The 23,509-nt window shown below is 44.9% G+C and overlaps 1 protein-coding gene across 5 annotated transcripts in view; it reads left to right on the forward strand.

The window, feature by feature from the left end:
* LOC106564370 (LIM domain-binding protein 1) overlaps nucleotides 1-23,509 on the forward strand; it is a 90,365-nt gene that overhangs the window by 847 nt on the left and 66,009 nt on the right. For 2 of the 5 annotated variants that reach the window (XM_045690906.2, XM_045690908.2), the window contains exon 1: nucleotides 15,928-16,039. The exons of 1 other annotated variant lie outside the window; for it this stretch is intronic. In XM_045690906.2, coding sequence (XP_045546862.2) covers nucleotides 16,006-16,039 — 34 coding nt within the window. In that variant the 5' untranslated portion in view covers nucleotides 15,928-16,005. Of the gene's footprint in view, nucleotides 1-15,927; nucleotides 16,040-18,905; nucleotides 19,448-20,448; nucleotides 20,523-23,509 lie in introns of those variants that run through there. 2 more of the 5 variants (XM_082958666.1, XM_045690909.2) reach the window with 2 other exon arrangements.

Genomic DNA, 23,509 nt, shown 5'->3' on the forward strand with positions numbered 1-23,509 from the left:
GAAACAGACCCTACTATGGCTGCCGTGGCAATTGTGTCCTGGGAAAAAAAGAAACAGCAGAAAGTACACATGTTCGTAGAATGATTCACTTCCTTGTTCTAGTTACTCTGAATCTTTCAGTCTATATGAAGGGGAATGTTATTGTTGAGGAGAGGAGAGGAGAGGAGAGGAGAGGAGAGGAGAGGAGAGGAGAGGAGAGGAGAGGAGAGGAGAGGAGAGGAGAGGAGAGGAGAGGAGAGAGAGGAGAGAGAGGAGAGAGAGGAGAGAGAGGAGAGAGAGGAGAGAGAGGAGAGAGGGAATACAGTTTAGTTTTCTATTTTATTGATGACTGCAGTTCTATTCTGCTGTTCTACTCTGCTCGGCTGATGACATCGGCATGAGGTCGTTGGTTCCCATGGTTCCCACTAATGCCTGTTCTGTCCCTATACCAGTTTGTTGTTTTATGTTGTTGTTTATGTCCTTATTTGTGGCCCTAAATTAAGAGCAGCTCTGAGGAAGAGGACATCGAGTTCCTTCCAGGTTGCCAGTACGTCAGATGTTTAAAATCCCCCTTTTTGGGGTGAAATGAATAGTGGTCAACAGAGGTTGGAGGTTTCCATGTCCTTATCCCCCCTGGTGAGAATAGTTTGGGGAGGTGGACTATTTAAAAAAAGGTGCTACCTAGAACCAAAATGGGTTCTCCTGACCTACAGAGACAGCCAGAGATCCCTTTATGGTTCTAGGTAACAGTGTGAAGGAACTAGGTAGCAATTGTTTGTCAAAAATGTGGAAGCAACAGAGGAAATCAAGGGGTCGTCTATATAGGGCAAGGGTCATGAGCCATGGATCAGATCATACCCTAAAGGGTCATGAGCCATGGATCAGAGCATACCCTAAAGGGTCATGAGCCATAGATCAGATCATACCCTAAAGGGTCATGAGCCATAGATCAGATCATACCCTAAAGGGTCATGAGCCATGGATCGGATCATACCATAAAGGGTCATGAGCCATGGATCGGATCATACCCTAAAGGGTCATGAGCCATAGATCAGATCATACCCTAAAGGGTCATGAGCCATAGATCAGATCATACCCTAAAGGGTCATGAGCCATGGATCGGATCATACCCTAAAAGTGTGGACACCTGCTCGTCCAACATCTCATTCCAAAATCATGGGCATTAATATGGAGCTCGTCCCCCCGTTGCTGCTATAACAGCCTCCACTCTTCTAGGAAGTCTTTCCACTAGATGTTGGGGCATTGCTGAGGGGATTTGCTTCCATTCAGCCATAAGAGCATTAGAGTTCGGGCACTGATGTTGGGCGATTAGACCTGGCTCGCAGTCAGTGTCCAATTCATCCCAAAGATGTTCGATGGGGTTGAGGTCCGGGCTCTGTGCAGACGAGTCAAGTTCTTCCACAACGATCTCGACAAACCATTTCTGTATAGACCTTGCTTTGTGCACTGGGGCATTGTCATGGCAAAGTCTTGCCACAAAGTTGGAAGCACAGAATTGTCTAGAATGTCATTGTATGCTGTGGCGTTAAGATTTCCCTTCACTGGAACTAAGGGGCCTAGCCCGAACAAAAAAAAACAGCCCCAGACCATTATTCCTCCTCCATCAAACTTTACAGTCAGCACTATGCATTGGGACAGGTAGCGTTCTCCTGGCATCCGCCAAACCCAGATTAATCCGTCAGACTGCCAGATGATGCAGTATGATTCATAACTCCAGAGAACGTGTTTCCACCGCTCCAGAGTCCAATGGCGGCGAGCTTTACACCACTCCAGCCGACACTTGGCATTATGCATGGTGATCTTAGGGCTGCATGGGCTGCTCTGCCATTTCATGAAGCTCCTGAGGAATAGTTATTGTGCTGACATTGCTTCCATAGGCAGTTTGGATCTCGGTAGTGAGTGTTGCAACCGAGGACACACAATTTTTACGCGCTACGCTCTTCAGCACTCGGCGGTCCCGTTCTGTGAGCATGTGTGGCCTACCACTTTACGGCTGAGCCGTTGTTGCTCCTAGACGTTTCCACTTCACAATAACAGCACTTACAGTTGACCAGGGCAGCTCTAGCAGGGCAAAAAATTGATGAACTGACTTGTTGGAAAGGTGGCATCCTATGACGGTGCCACGTTGAAAGTCACTGAGCTCTTCAGTAAAGCCATTCTACTGCCAATGTTTGTCTATGGAGATTGCATGGCTGTGTGCTTGATTTTATACACCTGTCAGCTGAAATAGCCAAATCCACTAATTTGAAGGGGTGTCCACATACTTTTGTATCTATAGTGTAGCTTCATTCTATGTTCCAGAGCTGTAGCATGGTTGGGGTCAATTTGAATGGATGGCAGTCAATTCAGGAAGTGATTTGAATTGATGTCATTGAAAATAGATGCCTTGTTTTCCTTCCTGAACTGACTGCCTTCAATTCAAATGGACCCCAACCCTTCTATGTCGTGTGCAGGTGCTCCATGTTTTCAGCTCAGTCTGCCAGTCCCTGTGCTGTACAGTAGAAGACATTTTAGGTGTGGGTGTGTGTGTTGTATTGCATTTTACCCTCTCCTCTCCCACAGCCAAGCCACAGTGACCAGTGTGGTCAACCCTTCAACCCCCAGGCTGTCTGGACGTAGCAGAACAAGTTGCCCACTAACCACAGATCTAGGATCAGGTTACCCTTCACCCTACCCTAACCTTAAAGGGCCAATCTAAGATTGTTACATCTAACCACAGATCTAGGATCAGGTTACCCTTCACCCTACCCTAAACTTAAAGGGCCAATCTGGGATTGTTACATCCAAACATGGTTAAAACACTTTAAGACATTTTATTTTGATTTCATGGATTGTCAGTCCTTTGCATCGACAGCTCCGTCTATGGATTTGAGAGAGGTTACATTTCTCCGTCTATGGATTTGAGAGAGGTTACATTTCTCCGTCTATGGATTTGAGAGAGGTTACATTTCTCCGTCTATGGATTTGAGAGAGGTTACATTTCTCCATCTATGGATTTGAGAGAGGTTACATTTCTCCGTCTATGGATTTGAGAGAGGTTACATTTCTCCATCTATGGATTTGAGAGAGGTTACATTTCTCCGTCTATGGATTTGAGAGAGGTTACATTTCTCTGTGTATGGATTTGAGAGAGGTTACATTTCTCCATCTATGGATTTGAGAGAGGTTACATTTCTCCATCTATGGATTTGAGAGAGGTTACATATCTCCGTCTATGGATTTGAGAGAGGTTACATTTCTCCATCTATGGATTTGAGAGAGGTTACATTTCTCCGTCTATGGATTTGAGAGAGGTTACATTTCTCCATCTATGGATTTGAGAGAGGTTACATTTCTCCGTCTATGGATTTGAGAGAGGTTACATTTCTCCGTCTATGGATTTGAGAGAGGTTACATTTCTCCATCTATGGATTTGAGAGAGGTTACATTTCTCCATCTATGGATTTGAGAGAGGTTACATTTCTCTGTCTATGGATTTGAGAGAGGTTACATTTCTCCGTCTATGGATTTGAGAGAGGTTACATTTCTCTGTCTATGGATTTGAGAGAGGTTACATTTCTCCATCTATGGATTTGAGAATGGTTACATTTCTCTGTGTATGGATTTGAGAGTGGTTACATTTCTCCGTCTATGGATTTGAGAGAGGTTACATTTCTCCATCTATGGATTTGAGAGAGGTTACATATCTCCGTCTATGGATTTGAGAGAGGTTACATTTCTCCATCTATGGATTTGAGAGAGGTTACATTTCTCCGTCTATGGATTTGAGAGAGGTTACATTTCTCCATCTATGGATTTGAGAGAGGTTACATTTCTCCGTCTATGGATTTGAGAGAGGTTACATTTCTCCGTCTATGGATTTGAGAGAGGTTACATTTCTCCGTCTATGGATTTGAGAGAGGTTACATTTCTCCATCTATGGATTTGAGAGAGGTTACATTTCTCCATCTATGGATTTGAGAGTGGTTACATTTCTCCATCTATGGATTTGAGAGAGGTTACATTTCTCCGTCTATGGATTTGAGAGAGGTTACATTTCTCCGTCTATAGATTTGAGAGAGGTTACATTTCTCCATCTATGGATTTGAGAATGGTTACATTTCTCCGTCTATGGATTTGAGAGTGGTTACATTTCTCCGTCTATGGATTTGAGAGAGGTTACATTTCTCCATCTATGGATTTGAGAGAGGTTACATATCTCCGTCTATGGATTTGAGAGAGGTTACATTTCTCCATCTATGGATTTGAGAGAGGTTACATTTCTCCATCTATGGATTTGAGAGAGGTTACATTTCTCCGTCTATGGATTTGAGAGAGGTTACATTTCTCCGTCTATGGATTTGAGAGAGGTTACATTTCTCTGTCTATGGATTTGAGAGAGGTTACATTTCTCCGTCTATGGATTTGAGAGAGGTTACATTTCTCTGTCTATGGATTTGAGAATGGTTACATTTCTCCATCTATGGATTTGAGAGAGGTTACATTTCTCTGTCTATGGATTTGAGAGTGGTTACATTTCTCCGTCTATGGATTTGAGAGTGGTTACATTTCTCCATCTATGGATTTGAGAGAGGTTACATTTCTCCGTCTATGGATTTGAGAGAGGTTACATTTCTCCATCTATGGATTTGAGAGAGGTTACATTTCTCCGTCTATGGATTTGAGAGAGGTTACATTTCTCCATCTATGGATTTGAGAATGGTTACATTCCTCAGCTGCTTACTTCCCAAAAAGTGGTGACCGCTTTCTATTGTTAGAAGGTTGAGTTAATATCTGACCCTGGGTCAATGGTTTGGGTCATTAAAAGCGATGGTGTGTGTGTGTGTGTGTGTGCGTGTGCGGTGTGTGTGTGTGTGTGTGTGTGTGTGTGTGTGTGTGTGTGTGTGTGTGTGTGTGTGTGTGTGTGTGTGTGTGTGTGTGTGTGTGTGTGTGTACAGAGGCAAGAGAAAGTATGTGAACCCTTTGGAATTACCTGGATTTCTGCATAAATTTGACATAACATTTTATCTGATCTTCAAGTCATAACAATAGACAAGCACAATGTGCTTAAACTAATAACACACAAATTATTGTATTTGTCTTGTCGATATTGAATACATCATATAAACATTCACAGTGTAGGTTGGGAAAAGTATGTGAACCCCTAGGCTAGTGACTTCTCCAAAAGATAATTGGAGTCTGGAGTCAACTAACCGGGAGTCGAATCAATGAGATGAGATTGGAGATTTTGGTTAGAGCTGCTCTGCCCCATAAAAAACACTCACAAAATCTGAGTTTGCTATTCACAAGAAGCATTGCCTGATGTGAACCATGCCTCAAACAAAAGAGATCTCAGAAGTCCTAAGATTAAGAATTGTTGCCTTGCATAAAGCTGGAAAGGGTTACAAAAGTATCTCTAAAAGTCAGTCCACGGTAAGACAAATTGTCTATAAATGGAGAAATTTCAGCACTGTTGCTACTCTCCCTAGGATTGGCCGTCCTGCAAAGATGACTGCAAGTGCACAGCGCAGAATGCTCAATGAGGTTAAGAAGAATCCTAGTGTCAGCTAAAGACTTACAGAAATCTCTGAAAGATGCTAACATCTCTGTTGACGAGTCTACAATACGTAAAACACTAAACAAGAATGGTGTTCATGGGAGGACACTACGGAAGAAGCCACTGCTGTCCAAAAAAACATTGCTGCACATTAGAATTTCGCAAAAGAGCACCTGGATGTTCCACAGCGCTACTGGCAAAATATGCTGTGGACAGATGAAACTAAAGTTGTGTTGTTTGGAAAGAACACACAACACTATGTGTGGAGAAAAAAAGGCCCAGCACACCAACATGAAAACCTCATCACAACTGTAAAGTATGGTGGAGGGAGCATCATGGGTTGGGTCTGCTTTGCTGCCTCAGGCTCTGGACAGCTTGCTATCATCGACGGAAAAATGAATTCCCAAGTTTATCAAGACATTTTGCAGGAGAATGTAAGGCTTTCTGTCCGCCAATTGAAGCTCAACAGAAGTTGGGCGATGCAACAGGACAACGACCCAAAACACAGAAGTAAATCAACAACAGAACGGCTTGAACAGAAGAAAATACACCTTCTGGAGTGGCCCAGTCAGAGTCCTGACCTCAACCCGTCTGAGATGCTGTGGCATGACCTCAAGAGACCGGTTCACACCAGACATCCCAAGAATATTGCTGAACTGAAACAGTTTTGTAACGAGGAATGGTCCAAAATCCCTCCTGACCGTTGTGCAGGTCTGATCGGCAACTACAGAAAACGTTTGGTTGAGGTTATTGCTGCCAAAGGAGGGTCAACCAGTTATTAAATCCAAGGGTTCACATACTTTTCCCACCCTACACTGTGAATGTTTACACGGTGTGTCCAATAAAGACATGTAAAATTGTAATTGTTTGTGTGTTATTAGTTTAGCAGACTGTGTTTATCTATTGTTGTGACTTTGATGACCAATTTATGCAGAAATCCAGGTAATTCCAAAGGGTTCACATACTTTTTCTTGCGACTGTGTGTGTGTGTGTGTGTGTGTGGTGTGTGTGTGTGTGTGTGTGTGTGTGTGTGTGTGTGTGTGTGTGTGTGTGTGTGTGTGTGTGTGTGTGTGTGTGTGTGTGTGTGTGTGTGTGTGTGTGTGTGCACGCATGCGCAGGCGCTGGTGTGTGTCAACATGAGGGGTGAGGACATAGGGACAAGGGACCAAAGAGACAATACCGCCTGCCACTAGGACAGACTCTTTTAAACAGGGATAGAGCGAGAGAGACACAGAGAGAGAGACACAGAGAGAGACACAGAGAGAGACACAGAGAGAGACACAGAGAGAGACACAGAGAGAGACACAGAGAGAGACACAGAGAGAGACACAGAGAGAGACACAGAGAGAGACAGAACTAAAAGACTGCTATCGGGAAGGGCAAACACTCACATATACACCAGCTGACGTGTGTGTGTGTGTGTGTGTGTTTGCATATGTGTGTGTGTGTTCTCATGTGTGATTTCAATCGGTGTGTGTGTTTCCAATCTCGAAGAGGCAGTGCCCCGTGGCACGAAGGCATACGCTGCCTCCTCAGCCGTTAAACGAGCCTGTTCAAGGGAGGCGCGCGAGTGTGTGTGTATGTGTGTGTGTGTGGTTCTAGAGAGGCAGGAACATGTGTGTGTGTGTGTTTGTCATTCTAGAGAGGCAGGAACATGTGTGTGTGTGTGTGGTTCTAGAGAGGCAGGAACATGTGTGTGTGGTTCTAGAGAGGCAGGAATAGGTGTGTGTGTGTGTGTGTGTGTGTGTGTGTGTGTGTGTGTGTGGTGTGTGTGTGTGTGTGTGAGTGTGTGTGTTTCTAGAGAGGCACGAACATGTGTGTGTGGTTCTAGAGAGGCAGGAACATGTGTGTGTGGTTCTAGAGAGGCAGGAACCTGTGTGTATGGTTTTAGAGAGGCAGGAACATGTGTGTGTGTGTGTGTGTGGTTCTAGAGAGGCAGGAACATGTGTGTGGTTCTAGAGAGGCAGGAACATGTGTGTGTGGTTTTAGAGAGGCAGGAACATAAACATTGGGGAGTGAGTCAACGAACAAGGTGTGTGTGTGTGTGTGTGTGTGTGTGTGTGTGTGTGTGTGTGTGTGTGTGTGTGTGTGTGTGTGTGTGTGTGTGTGTGTGTGTGTGTGTGTGTGTGTGTGTGTGTGTGTGTGTGTAGTTCTAGAGAGGCAGGAACATGTGTTTGTGGTTCTAGAGAGGCAGGAACATGTGTTTGTGGTTCTAGAGAGGCAGGAACATGTGTTTGTGGTTCTAGAGAGGCAGGAACATGTGTGTGTGGTTCTAGAGAGGCAGGAACATGTGTTTGTGGTTCTAGAGCGGCAGGAACATGTATGTGTGGTTCTAGAGAGGCAGGAACATGTGTTTGTGGTTCTAGAGCGGCAGGAACATGTATGTGTGTGTGTGTGGTTCAGGGGAATGAGGCGGGAACGTTTGTTTAAAATCTGGAGAATCTTGTGGTCAGATAGCATACTCAATGAACGCAGTCATGGAAATTTCCTAAAGACAAGGTTTGTGTCCCAAATGACACCCCCGTTCCCTTTGTAGTGTACTACAGTACACAGGCTTCTGGTCAAAAGTAGTAGTTTATAGGGAATAGGGTGCCACTTGGGAGGCAACCAGGAAAGGAGTGACAGAACTGTGTTTGTTCCACACTAGCATTGTTCTCTTTTATTTTCTTTCTCATTTCTTTCTCTTTCTCTTTCTTTCTTTCTTTCCTTCTTTCTTTCTTTCTTTCTTTCTTTCTTCTTTCTTTCTTTCTTTCTTTCTTTCTTTCTTTCTTTCTTTCTTTCTTTCTTTCTTTCTTTCTTTCACTATTCTATTTTCTGAGGTGAATTTAGACAGAGAGAATATAATATGATCTTTGAAATGTCGCTATTCCTTTGAAACTTCTGTGAGTGTAATGTTTACTGTTATTTTTTCACTTTAGTTAAGTGTCTATTTTACTTACTTTGGCAATGTAAACATGTTTCCCATGCCAATAAATCCCTTTGAATTGAACAGAGAGAGAGAGAGAGAGACAGAGAGAGAGAGAGAGAGACAGAGAGAGAGAGAGAGATCCGCATAACAAGCAGCCTAAGGGCATGGGGCTGGCAACAGTTACAGTATTTACGCTAACTGTCCCATAACTACAGTATCCATACACCAGTGCAGTATCCCTACACCAAGCGACCAGATATAAGGACCTACTTTCCCCACAACAACAACATAAACCCCACTAAAGAGAATGTTCGTAATAGTTTCAATAGTGAAGCATTGAGACTGCAACTACAGTTGGTTTCTCTAGCCAGAGTCCTCTAGAGTCTAACTACAGAGAACTTCTACAGTTGGTTTCTCTAGCCAGAGTCCTATAGAGTCTAACTACAGAGAACTTCTACAGTTGGTTTCTCTAGCCAGAGTCCTCTAGAGTCTAACTACAGAGAACTTCTACAGTTGGTTTCTCTAGCCAGAGTCCTCTAGAGTCTAACTACAGAGAACTTCTACAGTTGGTTTCTCTAGCCAGAGTCCTCTAGAGTCTAACTACAGAGAACTTCTACAGTTGGTTTCTCTAGCCAGAGTCCTCTAGAGTCTAACGACAGAGAACTTCTACAGTTGGTTTCTCTAGCCAGAGTCCTCTAGAGTCTAACTACAGAGAACTTCTACAGTTGGTTTCTCTAGCCAGAGTCCTCTAGAGTCTAACGACAGAGAACTTCTACAGTTGGTTTCTCTAGCCAGAGTCCTCTAGAGTCTAACTACAGAGAACTTCAAGATCACAACAAGATCTACACTTCTCCCTCCCTGTGCCTCTTCTCTTCCATCTATCTACACTTCTCTCTCCCTGTACCTCTTCTCTTCCTTCCATGTACACTTCTCCCTCCCTGTACCTCTTCTCTTCCTTCCATCTACACTTCTCCCTCCCTGTACCTCTTCTCTTCCTTCCATGTACACTTCTCCCTCCCTGTACCTCTTCTCTTCCTTCCATCTACACTTCTCCCTCCCTGTACCTCTTCTCTTCCATCTATCTACACTTCTCCCTCCCTGTACCTCTTCTCTTCCTTCTATCTACACTTCTCCCTCCCTGTACCTCTTCTCTTCCTTCTATCTACACTTCTCCCTCCCTGTACCTCTTCTCTTCCTTCTATCTACACTTCTCCCTCCCTGTACCTCTTCTCTTCCTTCTATCTACACTTCTCCCTCCCTGTACCTCTTCTCTTCCATCTATCTACACTTCTCCCTCCCTGTACCTCTTCTCTTCCATCTATCTACACTTCTCCCTCCCTGTACCTCTTCTCTTCCTTCTATCTACACTTCTCCCTCCCTGTACTCTCTTCTCTTCCTTCTATCTACACTTCTCCCTCCCTGTACCTCTTCTCTTCCATCTATCTACACTTCTCCCTCCCTGTACCTCTTCTCTTCCATCAATCTACACTTCTCCCTCCCTGTACCTCTTCTCTTCCTTCTATCTCTTCCTCTCTCTTTCTTCTCTCTCTTCATATGGCTTTATTGGCATGGAAAACATATGTTTACATTACCAAAGCAAGTGAAACAGATAATAGACGAAAGTGAAATAAACAATAAAAAATTATAAGTAAACCTTAAACTCACAATTACAGACATTTCAAATGTCATAGTATGGCTATATACAGTGTTATAACGATGTGCAACTAGTTAAAATACAAAAGGGAAAATGTCTCTCTCCCTCTCTCACTGGGAAGACACAGTGTTTACATTCCAGCACCATGTTCAACACAAGAAACCTCCCCTTCTTGTGTGGCCTGTGTGTGTGTGTGTGTTTGTGTGTCTGTGTGTGTGTGTGTGTGTGTGTGTGTGTGTGTGTGTGTGTGTGTGTGTGTGTGTGTGTGTGTGTGTGTGTGTGTGTGTGTGTGTGTGTGTGTGTGTGTGTGTGTGTGTGTGTGTGTGTGTGTGCACATGGGTGTGTGTACAGCATATGCCTGAACATGTGTATGACATAAACATTGGGGAGTGAGTCAACGAACAAGGTGTGTGTGTGTGTGTGTGTGTGTGTGTGTGTGTGTGTGTGTGTGTGTGTGTGTGTGTGTGTGTGTGTGTGTGTGTGTGTGTGTGTGTGTGTGTGTGTCAGAATTAGAGGGTAGAAGATGTTGAGACATTGCTTAAAATAGAACCTAGCACCTCCTCAGTAATATACTATACTTTCTCTTTTTCTACCTATCACCTCCTCAGTAATATACTATACTCTCTCTCTTTCTACCTATCACCTCCTCAGTAATATACTATACTCTCTCTACCTATCACCTCCTCAGTAATATACTATACTCTCTCTCTTTCTACCTAGCACCTCCTCAGTAATATACTATACTCTCTCTCTTTCTACCTATCACCTCCTCAGTAATATACTATACTCTCTCTCTTTCTACCTAGCACCTCCTCAGTAATATACTATACTCTCTCTCTTTCTACCTATCACCTCCTCAGTAATATACTATACGCTCTCTCTTTCTACCTATCACCTCCTCAGTAATATACTATACTCTCTCTCTTTCTACCTAGCACCTCCTCAGTAATATACTATACTCTCTCTCTTTCTACCTAGCACCTCCTCAGTAATATACTATACTCTCTCTCTTTCTACCTAGCACCTCCTCAGTAATATACTATACTCTCTCTCTTTCTACCTAGCACCTCCCTCAGTAATATACTATACTCTCTCTCTTTCTACCTAGCACCTCCTCAGTCACTATACCCTATACTCTCTCTCTTTCTACCTAGCACCCTCCTCAGTAATATACTATACTCTCTCTACCTATCACCTCCTCAGTAATATACTATACTCTCTCTCTTTCTACCTAGCACCTCCTCAGTAATATACTATACTCTCTCTCTTTCTACCTATCACCTCCTCAGTAATATACTATACTCTCTCTCTCTTTCTACCTATCACCTCCTCAGTAATATACTATACTCTCTCTCTTTCTACCTATCACCTCCTCAGTAATATACTATACTCTCTCTCTTTCTACCTAGCACCTCCTCAGTAATATACAATACTCTCTCTCTTTCTGCCTAGCACCTCCTCAGTAATATACTATACTCTCTCTCTTTCTACCTAGCACCTCCTCAGGAATATACTATACTCTCTCTCTTTCTACCTAGCACCTCCTCAGTAATATACTATACTCTCTCTCTTTCTGCCTATCTAATCATCCTGGCCTCTCTCTCTCTCTCTCTCTCTCATTCCCTCGTTCTCTCTCCTTCACCCTCCCCTCTGCCTGTTCTTCTGAACCATATCTCTCTCTGTCCTTTCTCCCTCCCTCCCTCCTCTCTGACTCCACTTATTGCTGGCACACGCTGGGTGCACAGAGCAAAGGGAGGGAGGGAATGAGGGAGGGATAGAGCGAGCAAGGGAGGACGGGAGGACTGTGCCCTCTCATGCAGAGAGTCACATGGTATGTTCTTGATTAGCAGGAAAAATGAGTTAAAGCAGAAACAGAGAGCAGAGAGAGAGGCGTAGAGAGAGAGAGAGAGAGAGAGAGAGAGAGCGAGAGAGGTAGATAGGGAGAGAGACAGAGAGAGGGGGGGTTGCACAACAGCAACCTCACAAAGCCTCCCTCAGCCTGTTCTGTTAAGAGGGAGGGTTGCACAACAAGAGAGGAGGGAGGAGAGGGATGGGGGAGAGAGAGGGAGAGAAGGAGAGGAATAGGAGAGAGAAAGAGAGGGAGGTTGGGAGAGAGGGAAGGGAGAGAGAGAGTGGGAGGAAAGAGAGGTGATGGGGAGAGAGGGAGCAGGAAGAGGGAGAGAGGGAGCAGATAGAGGGAGAGAGGGAGCAGGCAGCCAGTAGGCAGAGAGAGAAACGACACTCACTCGATCCCTCCCACCCAGACTGAGTGTTTCGGTGTTTTCTGCCAAGCTGAGCTGTCATTGGCCGATCCGAGCCAGACCTGAGCTGTCATTGGCCGAGACCTGTCTCTCTCTCTGTGAGATCAGGAACAAAATGGCCTCTAGCATCCAGCAGGGAGGACAGAGCATCAGGGCACTGTCATCTCCCCTCCTCTCCTCTCCTCAGCCCTGTAAGCAGACACACACCACACACCACGCAGGATGGCACTAGTTCTACACACACTGACTCACACACACCCACACTGTACCGTTCAGATGGTATGGTATTACAATACATCACCATGTATTCATACTGAATGTTATTACATGACATATTATTAATATGAATGACTCATTTCTGATATCAACATCACAACAAGCTGAACCTTTATTGTTGTTCATGTCATCCAGATACACATTATACAAACACTAGACCATTTCAATGACGCAGTTGTATTGGAAGTGTTCTGGCTGGTTGAGTCGGACAAATCCTTACTAGAGAATTCAGCCTGTGTGTGTGTGCGTGTGTGCGTGTGCGTGTGTGTGTCCGTGTGTGTGCGTCCGTGTGTGTGTGTGTGTGTGTGTGTGTGTGTGTGTGTGTGTGTGTGTGTGTGTGTGTGTGTGTGTGTGTGTGTGTGTGAGAGAGAGAGAGAGTTGAGCTGAATGAAAATAAATGCAGTGTCATATTGTGCCACAGGAGGGCGCCTCAATGACACAGAACAGCCACTACTCAGACTGGCAGACTGGCACTAAGGTGTGTGTGTGTGTGTGTGTGTGTGTGTGTGTGTGTGTGTGTGTGTGTGTGTGTGTGTGTGTGTGTGTGTGTGTGTGTGTGTGTGTGTGTGTGTGTGTGTGTGTGTGTGTGTGTGTGTGTGTGTGTGTGTGTGTGTGTGTGTGTGTCTGTGTGTGTGTGTGTGTCTCTGTGTGTGTGTCTGTGTGTCTGTGTGCGTGTCTGTGTGTGCGTGTGTAGCTGCTGTGTGTGTGTCAGTCTGTGCGTGTGACTGTGTCTGTCAGAACATTCAGAATAGCTGCAGTATCAAAGACAGTATGTTTTGTGATTGCTGTTCTGTGACCATTCAGAATGTGGTATCAGACAGTATGTTTTGTGATTGTTGTTCTGTGATCATTCAGAATGTGGTATCAGACAGTATGTTTTGTGATTGCTGTTCTGTGATCATTCAGAATGTGGTATCAGACAGTATGTTTTGTGATTGTTGTTCTGTGATCATTCAGAATGTGGTATCAGACAGAAAAGTCTCTTTGGGATTTCCTTCTAGAACCCTAACATTACTCTTCTCTGTGATCAGAACACAGTCTACCACACTGGGGTAGGGGTAGGGGGGATATCCTAAGGGTAACAAGCTAGCTCCAGGCGGTAGTAGGAGAGAGAGGATGTGATGGTGGATTTCATGTACAGTTGAAGTCGGAAGTTTACATACACCTTAGCCAAATACATTTAAACTCAGTTTTTGACAATTCCTAACATTTAATCCTAGTAAAAATTCCCAGTCTTAGGTCAGTTAGGATCACCACTTTATTTTAGGAATGTGAAATGTCAGAGTAATAGTAGAGAAAATGATTTATTTCAGCTTTTATTTCTTTCATCGCATTCCCAGTTGGTCAGAAGTTTACATACACTCAATTAGTATTTGGTAGCATTGCCTTGAAATTGTTTAACTTGGGTCAAACGTTTCAGGTAGCCTTCCACAAGCTTCCCACAATAAGTTGGGTGAATTTTGGCCCATTCCTCCTGACAGAGCTGATGTAACTGAGTCAGGTTTGTAGGCCTCCTTGCTCGTACACACTTTTTCAGTTCTGCCCACACATTTTCTATGGGATTGAGGTCAGGGCTTTGTGATGGCCACTCCAATACATTGACTTTGTTGTCCTTAAGCCATTTTGCCACAACTTTGGAAGTATGCTTGGGGTCATTGTCCATTTGGAAGACCCATTTGTGACCAAGCTTTAACTTCCTGACTGATGTCTTGAGATGTTGCTTCAATATATCCACATAATTTTCCTCCCTCATGATGCCATTTATTTTGTGAAGTGCACCAGCCCCTCCTGCAGCAAAGCACACCCACAACATGATGCCGCCACCCCTGTGCTTCACGATTGGGATGGGGTTCTTCGGCTTGCAAGCCTCCCCCTTTATCCTCCAGACATAATGATGGTCATTATGGCCAAACAGTTCTATTTTTGTTTCATCAGACCAGAGGACATTTCTCCAAAAAGTCCCATCTTTGTCCCCATGTGCAGTTGCAAACCGTAGTCTGGCTTTTTTATGGTGGTTTTGGAGCAGTGGCTTCTTCCTTGCTGAGCGGCCTTTCAGGTTATGTCAATATAGGACTTGTTTTACTGTGGATATAGATACTTTTGTACCTGTTTCCTCCAGCATCTTCACAAGGTCCTTTGCTGTTGTTCTGGGATTGATTTGCACTTTTCGCACCAAAGTACGTTCATCTCTAGGAGACAGAACGCGTCTCCTTCCTGAGCGGTATGACGGCTGCGTGGTTCCATGGTGTTTATACTTGCGTAATATAGTTTGTACAGATGAACGTGGTACCTTCAGGCGTTTGGAAATTGCTCCCAATGATGAACCAGACTTGTGGAGGTCTACAATTTTTTTTCTGACGTCTTGGCTGATTTCTTTTGATTTTCCCATGATGTCAAGCAAAGAGGCACTGAGTTTGAAGGTAGGCCTTGAAATACATCCACAGGTACACCTCCTATTTACTCAAATTATGTCAATTAGCCTATCAGAAGCTTCTAAAGCCATGACATTATTTTCTGGAATGTTCCAAGCTGTTTAAAGGCACAGTCAACTTAGTGTATGTAAACTTCTGACCCACTGGAATTGTGATCCAGTGAATTATAAGTGAAATAATCTGTCTGTAAACAATTGTTGGAAAAATGACTTGTGTCATGCACAAAGTAGATGTCCTAACCGACTTGCCAAAACTATAGTTTGTTAACAAGAAATTTGTGGAGTGGTTGAAAAACAAGTTTTAATGACTCCAACCTAAGTGTATGTAAACTTCCGACTTCAACTTTAGATGAATATAGCTCTATTTTTGTATATTACTGAAAGAATATAGGTCTAACGCCCCTAAACAGTGGTGGGCCTCTGGGTGGTCATTATAGGCACAGATCTAGGATCAGCTTCCTCTCTTCCGAGCTTAACCTTAACCAATTTACAGAGAATATAAAACTGACCTTAAATAAACTAGGGCAGGGATTGGCCAAGGATCTACACTCACCCTTAGACACAGTTCCAGGATCAGTTCTTTCTCCCCCAATCCAAACTTTAACCATTTGATGAGTAATATAAAACTGACATTAGATCAGTGTCTAGGGCAGAGTTGGTGCTACTGCGGGGGTGAGCAGGGAGAGTGAGACGGTTGTTATCAGAACGTTGACAGACGTGTGTGTCGTTCAGCTTCCTGTTGACAGGGGAGTGGAGGAGTAATACACACACACACATGCCCCTCAGCTGCGCCAGTCTGGGGATAGGAGATATCATACGGAGGGAGGGAGGGAGGGAGGGAGGGAGGGAGGGAGAGAGAGAGAGAGAGAGAGAGAGAGAGAGAGAAGTAGTCCAGTATTGTCAGTTAGTCATGGTAGTGTAGAACTGTGAGGTAACACAATGGCAATGACTGAGGAATTAGAGACTGGAGCAGGTGAGTCTCTCTCTCTCCCTGTTATGTACTGTAAGTAGTATTATGACAGTGTTATGTAGCATTTTGACACTGTTATGTAGCATTGTGACACTATTATGTAGCATTATGACACTAATATGTAGCATTATGATAAAGGGGTCAAGTAAAGTGATACCAAACCGTACATTTGGATGTAATTCCAGTATTGACAGGTCTAAACTATGTAATCTCAGGATGTACAGTGGTATTTCATCTTTGATGTGTAAGTGGACGGACTTTTTGATTCATTGTATTTCTTAATCCGTGATTACTATGTATAATAACAGCTACACACAGCTTTAGGCGTGAGACTGAATGTGTGTGTGTGTGTGTGTGTGTGTGTGTGTGTGTGTGTGTGTGTGTGTGTGTGTGTGTGTGTGTGTGTGTGTGTGTGTGTGTGTGTGTAGTAGCTCACATGTTAGGGGGAAGTGAGTAGGGAGCGGTCTGGGTGCTTTAGTTGTGTGTGCGCTTGTGTGCCCGCACGTGTGTGCATGTATGTGTATACGTGCTTGTGCGTGCTGTGTTTGGGGGATGGGAAGTAGTCTGTCAGAGGCACTATGACATAGTGATGTGGATTTGCCTTTATTATATTCACTGGCCTTTGTAACCATGGTAACACACCCCAGTCAATGGTGTCACAACTGGAGAGGAGCTAAGAGTCAGCCATTCAGATAGACACACAGGAGTTAATCCTCGTGTGTGTGTGTGTGTGTGTGTGTGTGTGTGTGTGTGTGTGTGTGTGTGTGTAGGTGTGTGAGAGAGAGAGAAAGCGTGTGTGTGCAAGGCTCTCCTATTGAAATGGTACATGGCGAGGGTTAATCCCTGTGTGTGGAGGTTGCCAGGCTCGGGCTTGGGGGGGCTTCTCTCTCTCTCTCTCTCTTCCTCTCTCTCTCCTTCTGTCTCTCTCTTTCTCTCTCTCCCTGTCTTTCTATCTCGCTCTCTGTCTGTCTGTCTCTCTCTGCCCCCCCCCCCTTCTCCCCACTCCTTCTATCATCTTGAGTAGAGGAGAGCCAGACCCCCCCAACATGTCAAACACTCAGTGCTGACCTATTTCCTATTTTGCCTCCCCACTTACATTTTGAGGAAAATAACATCTTGGAATTCTACAACGTCTGTATCACCCTGACACCCTCTGTATTTTCTGTGTTCACACACACACACACACACACACACACACACACACACACACACACACACACACACACACACACACACACACACACACACACACACACACACACACACACACACACACACACACACTCTCTCAACAACCCACTGACATGGTCTTGACTCTTGTTATTTTTAACCCCACCAGTATGGACACATGCGGATCTCTCTTTCTCTCTCCCTTTCCTCTCTCTCCCTCTCCTTCCTCTCCTTCCCTCTTTCTCTCCATCTCTCTCTCTCTCCCTTTCCTCTCTCTCCCCCTCTCTCTCCCTCTCCTTCCTCTCCTTCCCTCTTTCTCTCCCTCTCCTTCCTCTCTCTCCCCCTCTCTCCCTCTCCTTCCTCTCCTTCCCTCTTTCTCTCCCTCTCTTCTCCATATATGATTAAAATGTGCAATGATTTAGGAGGATTAAGTGTTCTACTGCTTCTCCTTTCAGCTTAGTGTTTTTTGTTGACTGTTGAGGCGGCCAGCAAAATCTGTGTGTGTGTGTGTTATTGTGTTTGTGTGCATTTGTGTGTGTGTGTGTGTGTGTGTGTGTGTGTGTGTGTGTGTGTGTGTGTGTGTGTGTGTGTGTGTGTGTGTGTGTGTGTGTGTGTGTGTGTGTGTGTGTGTGTGTGTGTGTGTGTCTGATTTATTTGACTGATGAGGCGGCCAGCAAAATCTCTGTGTGTGTGTGTGTGTTATTGTGTGTGTGTTTGTGTGCATTTGTGTGTGTGCGTATGTGTGTCTGATTTTAGTTAACTGTTGAGGTGGCAAGCAAAAGCTGTGTGTGTGTGTGTGTATGTGTGTGTTATTGTGTGCATTTGTGTGTGTGTGTGTGTGTGTGTGTATGTGTGTTATTGTGTGTGTGTGTGTGTGTGTGTGTATGTGTGTGTCTGCTTTTAGTTAACTCTTGAGGTGGCAAGCAGAAGCTGTTTGTGAATGTGCATGTGTATACTATATTGCTGTAAGTAGACACACACAGCAATGTTTTAAAGCTTTTCACACCTACAAGTTAATTTAAGCTGTAAACCTTTTAGGATTTAGTATGATTTGTTCTTTATGGAAAAGGTTTCATATGGGCAATAGAACATGGTCTCAGAGCATTTTGTATTATTCTGTGCTTAAATCCATTGGGCAATAGAACATGGTCTCAGAGCATTTTGTATTATTCTGTACGAAAATCCATTGGGCAATAACATTAATAGGCCTATGTATGAGTTTTATCACATAGCCTACACATGTGTATACATTATTTGCCTATATCTCTCAGAAAAGTTTATATTCAACACTATTTGTTAGTGTTTCAAGATGTCATTTATAAAAGCATTATTTGTTGGGAGTCATTAAACTCCCCAGACGTGTGTAGTATGATCTCCTGTTCAATTGGGACAGTCAATTTGATTTATCGATCTGTTTTGCCCCCCCCCCCCCCAAAAAAAAACCGATTGATCTAGAGTAGACAGTGTCAATGAATTCAAGACCAATATTTAAACTAGGCGATGACACCTAGTGATGATGATAGCTTTGCCTTTAATTTCACGACAACAAATACAATTTCGCCCATCATCGCACTATTCCATTATTGTTCGACCATAACTATCCTAACACACGTCTCTGTTCGGTTCTGTCGCAGACGGTTTTCTCTTTGAGGATTAGGTCAATTTCCATACATGTCAGTTATGGCGATAGAGAGAGCTCAGCGATGGTACAGAAAAAATGCTTAGCCAACAACCTATGCGCCGTGTTGCAGAAGGACAGAGGGGGAAGGGAGACTGGATAGGGTACGAGAGTAAGTAGGTGGCGGACGGTGTTCTCTCGTTCTACCGGATCTTTCATTCTAAGGATAGAGAGAGAGCGGGTGACTGGACAGGAGGAGAGGAGCAGCGCACAAGCGAGTGAGCGCTGGAGAGAGAGAGAAGGAGGAGGGAGGGCCAAGAGCTATTGTTCATGTTTGCCCACGAACAAAGGACTTATCTGGGTCTGTACGTAAAATCGACTGCAGGCTTGTGTCCACCGACAAGGCCTCATGAGGGATAAAATAACCTATTTCTCATTGTCCGTATTTTCTGGTCCAGTATTCCCGTTATAATATTTTGGGGTTTGTTCTAAAAAAAAGTGGGACGTACTACGTTAGGACGAACCAGTCAGCCACCGTAGCGTTTTACGCAAGGAGCGTGCTACACGGGAGCTACTATCCCAGTTCTGTCAACATCCTTCTTTGATTGGGACTTCTCTTGCAGGTAAACGGTTACACTGGTCAAACGCAAACGTCTGTTTCTATTATAATAATTTCTAAAGTTGTATATATAAAAAAAAGAAAATATACATTTCTGCAATGTATGTGCGTGGTTGTAGTTTGCGTGTATCTTTTTTTAATTTTTGCTATAACAATTCTAAATGTTAACTGGTTAGCAAGTTAGCTAGCCATCTGCCAAAGATGGTAACCGGAGGCGGCTAGTTGAGCGTTAGCTATGTGTTGGGCCTGCTACGTCGCTGTTGTGTGTAGTCAGCGATTTTCTATGGCTTTGTTTTGATTGAAGATGTCTATCACCGTTAACTACTGTTGCAGTCGCGTCAATTTATCATCGAATGCAGCTACCCAATCGATGCATTTTGCAACGATATGTGAACCCCCGGCGTTCGGATGTAGCTTGTAATGCTAACTAAATGTAACATTGTAGCTAGCCAGTTAGCTTGGAGCTAGTTAACTTCTTATGTAGCCACAGCTGATGCTAGCCACTTTGTTGACAAACATTACTGACCTTATACTTGTAGCTGACTACTATTGTAGTACACGCTTTCTTGTAAACAATCTAGCTAACGTTAGCTATTTAATTTCTTATCAAATTAGAAATACTCCAGCTATCACTTCACTTCAAATGTAGGCTAGAGTCTTTGTAGTTTGTGAAATGCTGGTTTTAGAATCTAGAATGGCATTTATTTATTATATAATCGTGAAGGTTTAGGCTTTAGTTCTAATCGTGAATTCTCGAATGGAATTCCTCTGAGAATGTGTGTTTGGCTTCCTGAACACTGCTCCCTGACTGATGACAGGTCAGATTTACGGTCAGGGAAATCACATTACCACCACCATTACATCTCAAAGACAGGAAGTGTGTGTGTCTCTCTCTCTCCCCCCTGTGTGTGTGTGTGTGTGTGTGTGTGTGTGTGTGTGTGTGTGTGTGTGTGTGTGTGTGTGTGTGTGTGTGTGTGTGTGTGTGTGTGTGTGTGTGTGTTGTAGAGAGGGTAATTTGCAGCAGAGGAAGTGTGGCTTGTAGCTGATTTGATTTGGACTGGCCCATCGTTTACCACCAAGTAAAGGAACGGAGCTAATGGTTCTTTATACACACACACACACACACACACACACACACACACACACACACACACACTAAGTGAAGGATCAGAGCTAATGGGTTTGTACTGTAGTCTCTTAGCTTGTAATGGAAATAATATGAATTAATGAATGTATCCATTAATTTTGTTGTGATGATGCAGCTATTATCATAGGGTTATATATTTTTTAAACGTTTTCTCTAAATAAGAGTGGTTGCACAATTAAAGGTCAATACACTGCATTTCAAACAGTCAGCAATAATGTAATGAGTTCAGGGCTTGTACAATGATTCCTAGGTTAAATATGAGCCTTCCACGACCATAAGACCCACCAATCATTACATTACTTATCAAAATACTTTAACCTGCTTTTTTTGCAATAATCACTGGCTTTCAAGTCTGTCTATGAACAATCCCCTTTTTGTTCCAAATGTAACCAGCTCCATGCACATCCATGAATAATGGCCAACATCTGCTAGCAGGCAGTATAGAAAATGAAGTCAGAAATAATCTCTCCAGCACAAACCCAGGTGCTAGTGAGTAGCCAGCTAATATTTACATTTAGCTCCCGAGTGTTGCAGCGGTCTGAGGCACTGCATCTCAGTGCTAGAGGTGTCACTACAGACCCTGGTTCGATTCCAGGCTGTATCACAACCAGCCATGATTGGGAGTCCCATAGGGCAGCGCACAATTGGCCCAGCGTCATCCGGGTTAGGGTTTGGCTGGGGTGTGGTGGGGTGGGCCGTCATTGTAAATAAGAAGTTGTTCTTAACTGACCTGCCTAGTTAAATAAAAAAAACTGCTTGCTAACAAGGTATAACAGTTGAACTGTTATGAATACACCCTCCTGTCCGTCTCCATCTGTTGGAACAACAGCCTGATCATTTTGTTAAGATGTTGAAATCAAGTGGCTTCCTGGATAAGAAGATGCTTATTTCTCAGAATGAGAACAAGTTGCCAAATCCTTATACAATGTTTTTTATGCCCATTGCACATTTATAAAACAGACTAGACCAGTGCTCCCAACCTTTTACGGTTACTGTACCACCAACTGAATGTTGCTCTGCCCGTAGTACCCCTCATGTGCATTTTCCCAGCAGGCCTGTGGTCTCATCAGTCTTCTCAGGTACCCCCTGTGGATAGGCCAAGTACCCCCAGGGGTCCTGGTATCCCCGGTTGGGAAGCACTGTTCTAGACAGCCTGCACATAACAGCATGTGGTTAAATGCTGCTAGCGGTACGTGGTACACAATGCCACGCGACAGACACTGAGATACATGTTCATTGACTGTTTTAGGGGGGTCTGTTCTACATGTTGGGAGTTGAGACATATAAAGGGTATTAGTTAGAAAGGTTAACTTCTCTATTACAGTAAAATAACGTCTCAGTGTGTTTCTCTGTCCAGCTCACCCATTCTGTTGGACCAAAACTCAAATGCAAACAGCGAGTTGAAACTGTTGTTGTCAGAGAGGAAAAAGAGATCTTTCCTCTTTGTTGTTGTGAGTGGCGGGGGGGGGGCTTGGTGTCACAGTACAGAAGGGGGGGGGGGGGGGGGGCTTGGTGTCACAGTACAGAAGGAGGAGGGGCTTGGTGTCACAGTACAGAAGGAGGAGGGGCTTGGTGTCACAGTACAGAAGGAGGAGGGGCTTGGTGTCACACTACAGAAGGGGGGGGGGGCTTGGTGTCACACTACAGAAGGGGGGGGGGGCTTGGTGTCACAGCACAGAAGGAGGAGGGGCTTGGTGTCACAGTACAGGAGGAGGAGGGGCTTGGTGTCACAGTACAGGAGGAGGAGGGGCTTGGTGTCACAGTACAGGAGGAGGAGGGGCTTGGTGTCACAGCACAGGAGGAGGAGGGGCTTGGTGTCACAGCACCGGAGGAGGAGGGGCTTGGTGTCACAGCACCGGAGGAGGAGGGGCTTGGTGTCACAGTACAGGAGGAGGAGGGGCTTGGTGTCACAGCACCGGAGGAGGAGGGGCTTGGTGTCACAGTACAGGAGGAGGAGGGGCTTGGTGTCACAGTACAGGAGGGGGGCTTGGTGTCACAGCACAGGAGGGGGGCTTGGTGTCACAGCACAGGAGGAGGAGGGGCTTGGTGTCACAGCACAGGAGGAGGAGGGGCTTGGTGTCACAGCACCGGAGGAGGAGGGGCTTGGTGTCACAGCACAGGAGGAGGGGCTTGGTGTCACAGCACAGGAGGAGGAGGGGCTTGGTGTCACAGCACCGGAGGAGGAGGGGCTTGGTGTCACAGCACAGGAGGAGGGGCTTGGCGTCACAGCACAGGAGGAGGAGGGGCTTGGTGTCACAGCACAGGAGGAGGAGGGGCTTGGTGTCACAGCACAGGAGGAGGAGGGGCTTGGCGTCACAGCACAGGAGGAGGAGGGGCTTGGCGTCACAGCACAGGAGGAGGAGGGGCTTGGCGTCACAGCACAGGAGGAGGAGGGGCTTGGCGTCACAGCACAGGAGGAGGAGGGGCTTGGCGTCACAGCACAGGAGGAGGAGGGGCTTGGCGTCACAGCACAGGAGGAGGAGGGGCTTGGCGTCACAGCACAGGAGGAGGAGGGGCTTGGCGTCACAGCACAGGAGGAGGAGGGGCTTGGTGTCACAGCACAGGAGGAGGAGGGGCTTGGTGTCACAGCACAGGAGGAGGAGGGGCTTGGCGTCACAGCACAGGAGGAGGAGGGGCTTGGTGTCACAGTACAGGAGGAGGAGGGGCTTGGCGTCACAGCACAGGAGGAGGAGGGAAGGAGATGAGACCAAAAAGAAAACCCCTCATCAAAAAATAAAAGATGTTTGTAACATCGAACTAAAACATCCATTCTAATGAATTGGATATATATCGACCAGCCCTAATTCCACAACAACAGTTAGGCTACACACAGTTTTGATACTTTGGTTTGAGTGAGATGGTGTTTTGGCAGTCATGACAACGCTCTCCTGTCTGTCTCTGGGTCTAGTCTATGCGTGT

Source organism: Salmo salar, chromosome 12 (genome assembly GCF_965601325.2).
Source record: "Salmo salar chromosome 12, fSalSal1, whole genome shotgun sequence".
NCBI lineage: Eukaryota > Metazoa > Chordata > Actinopteri > Salmoniformes > Salmonidae > Salmo > Salmo salar.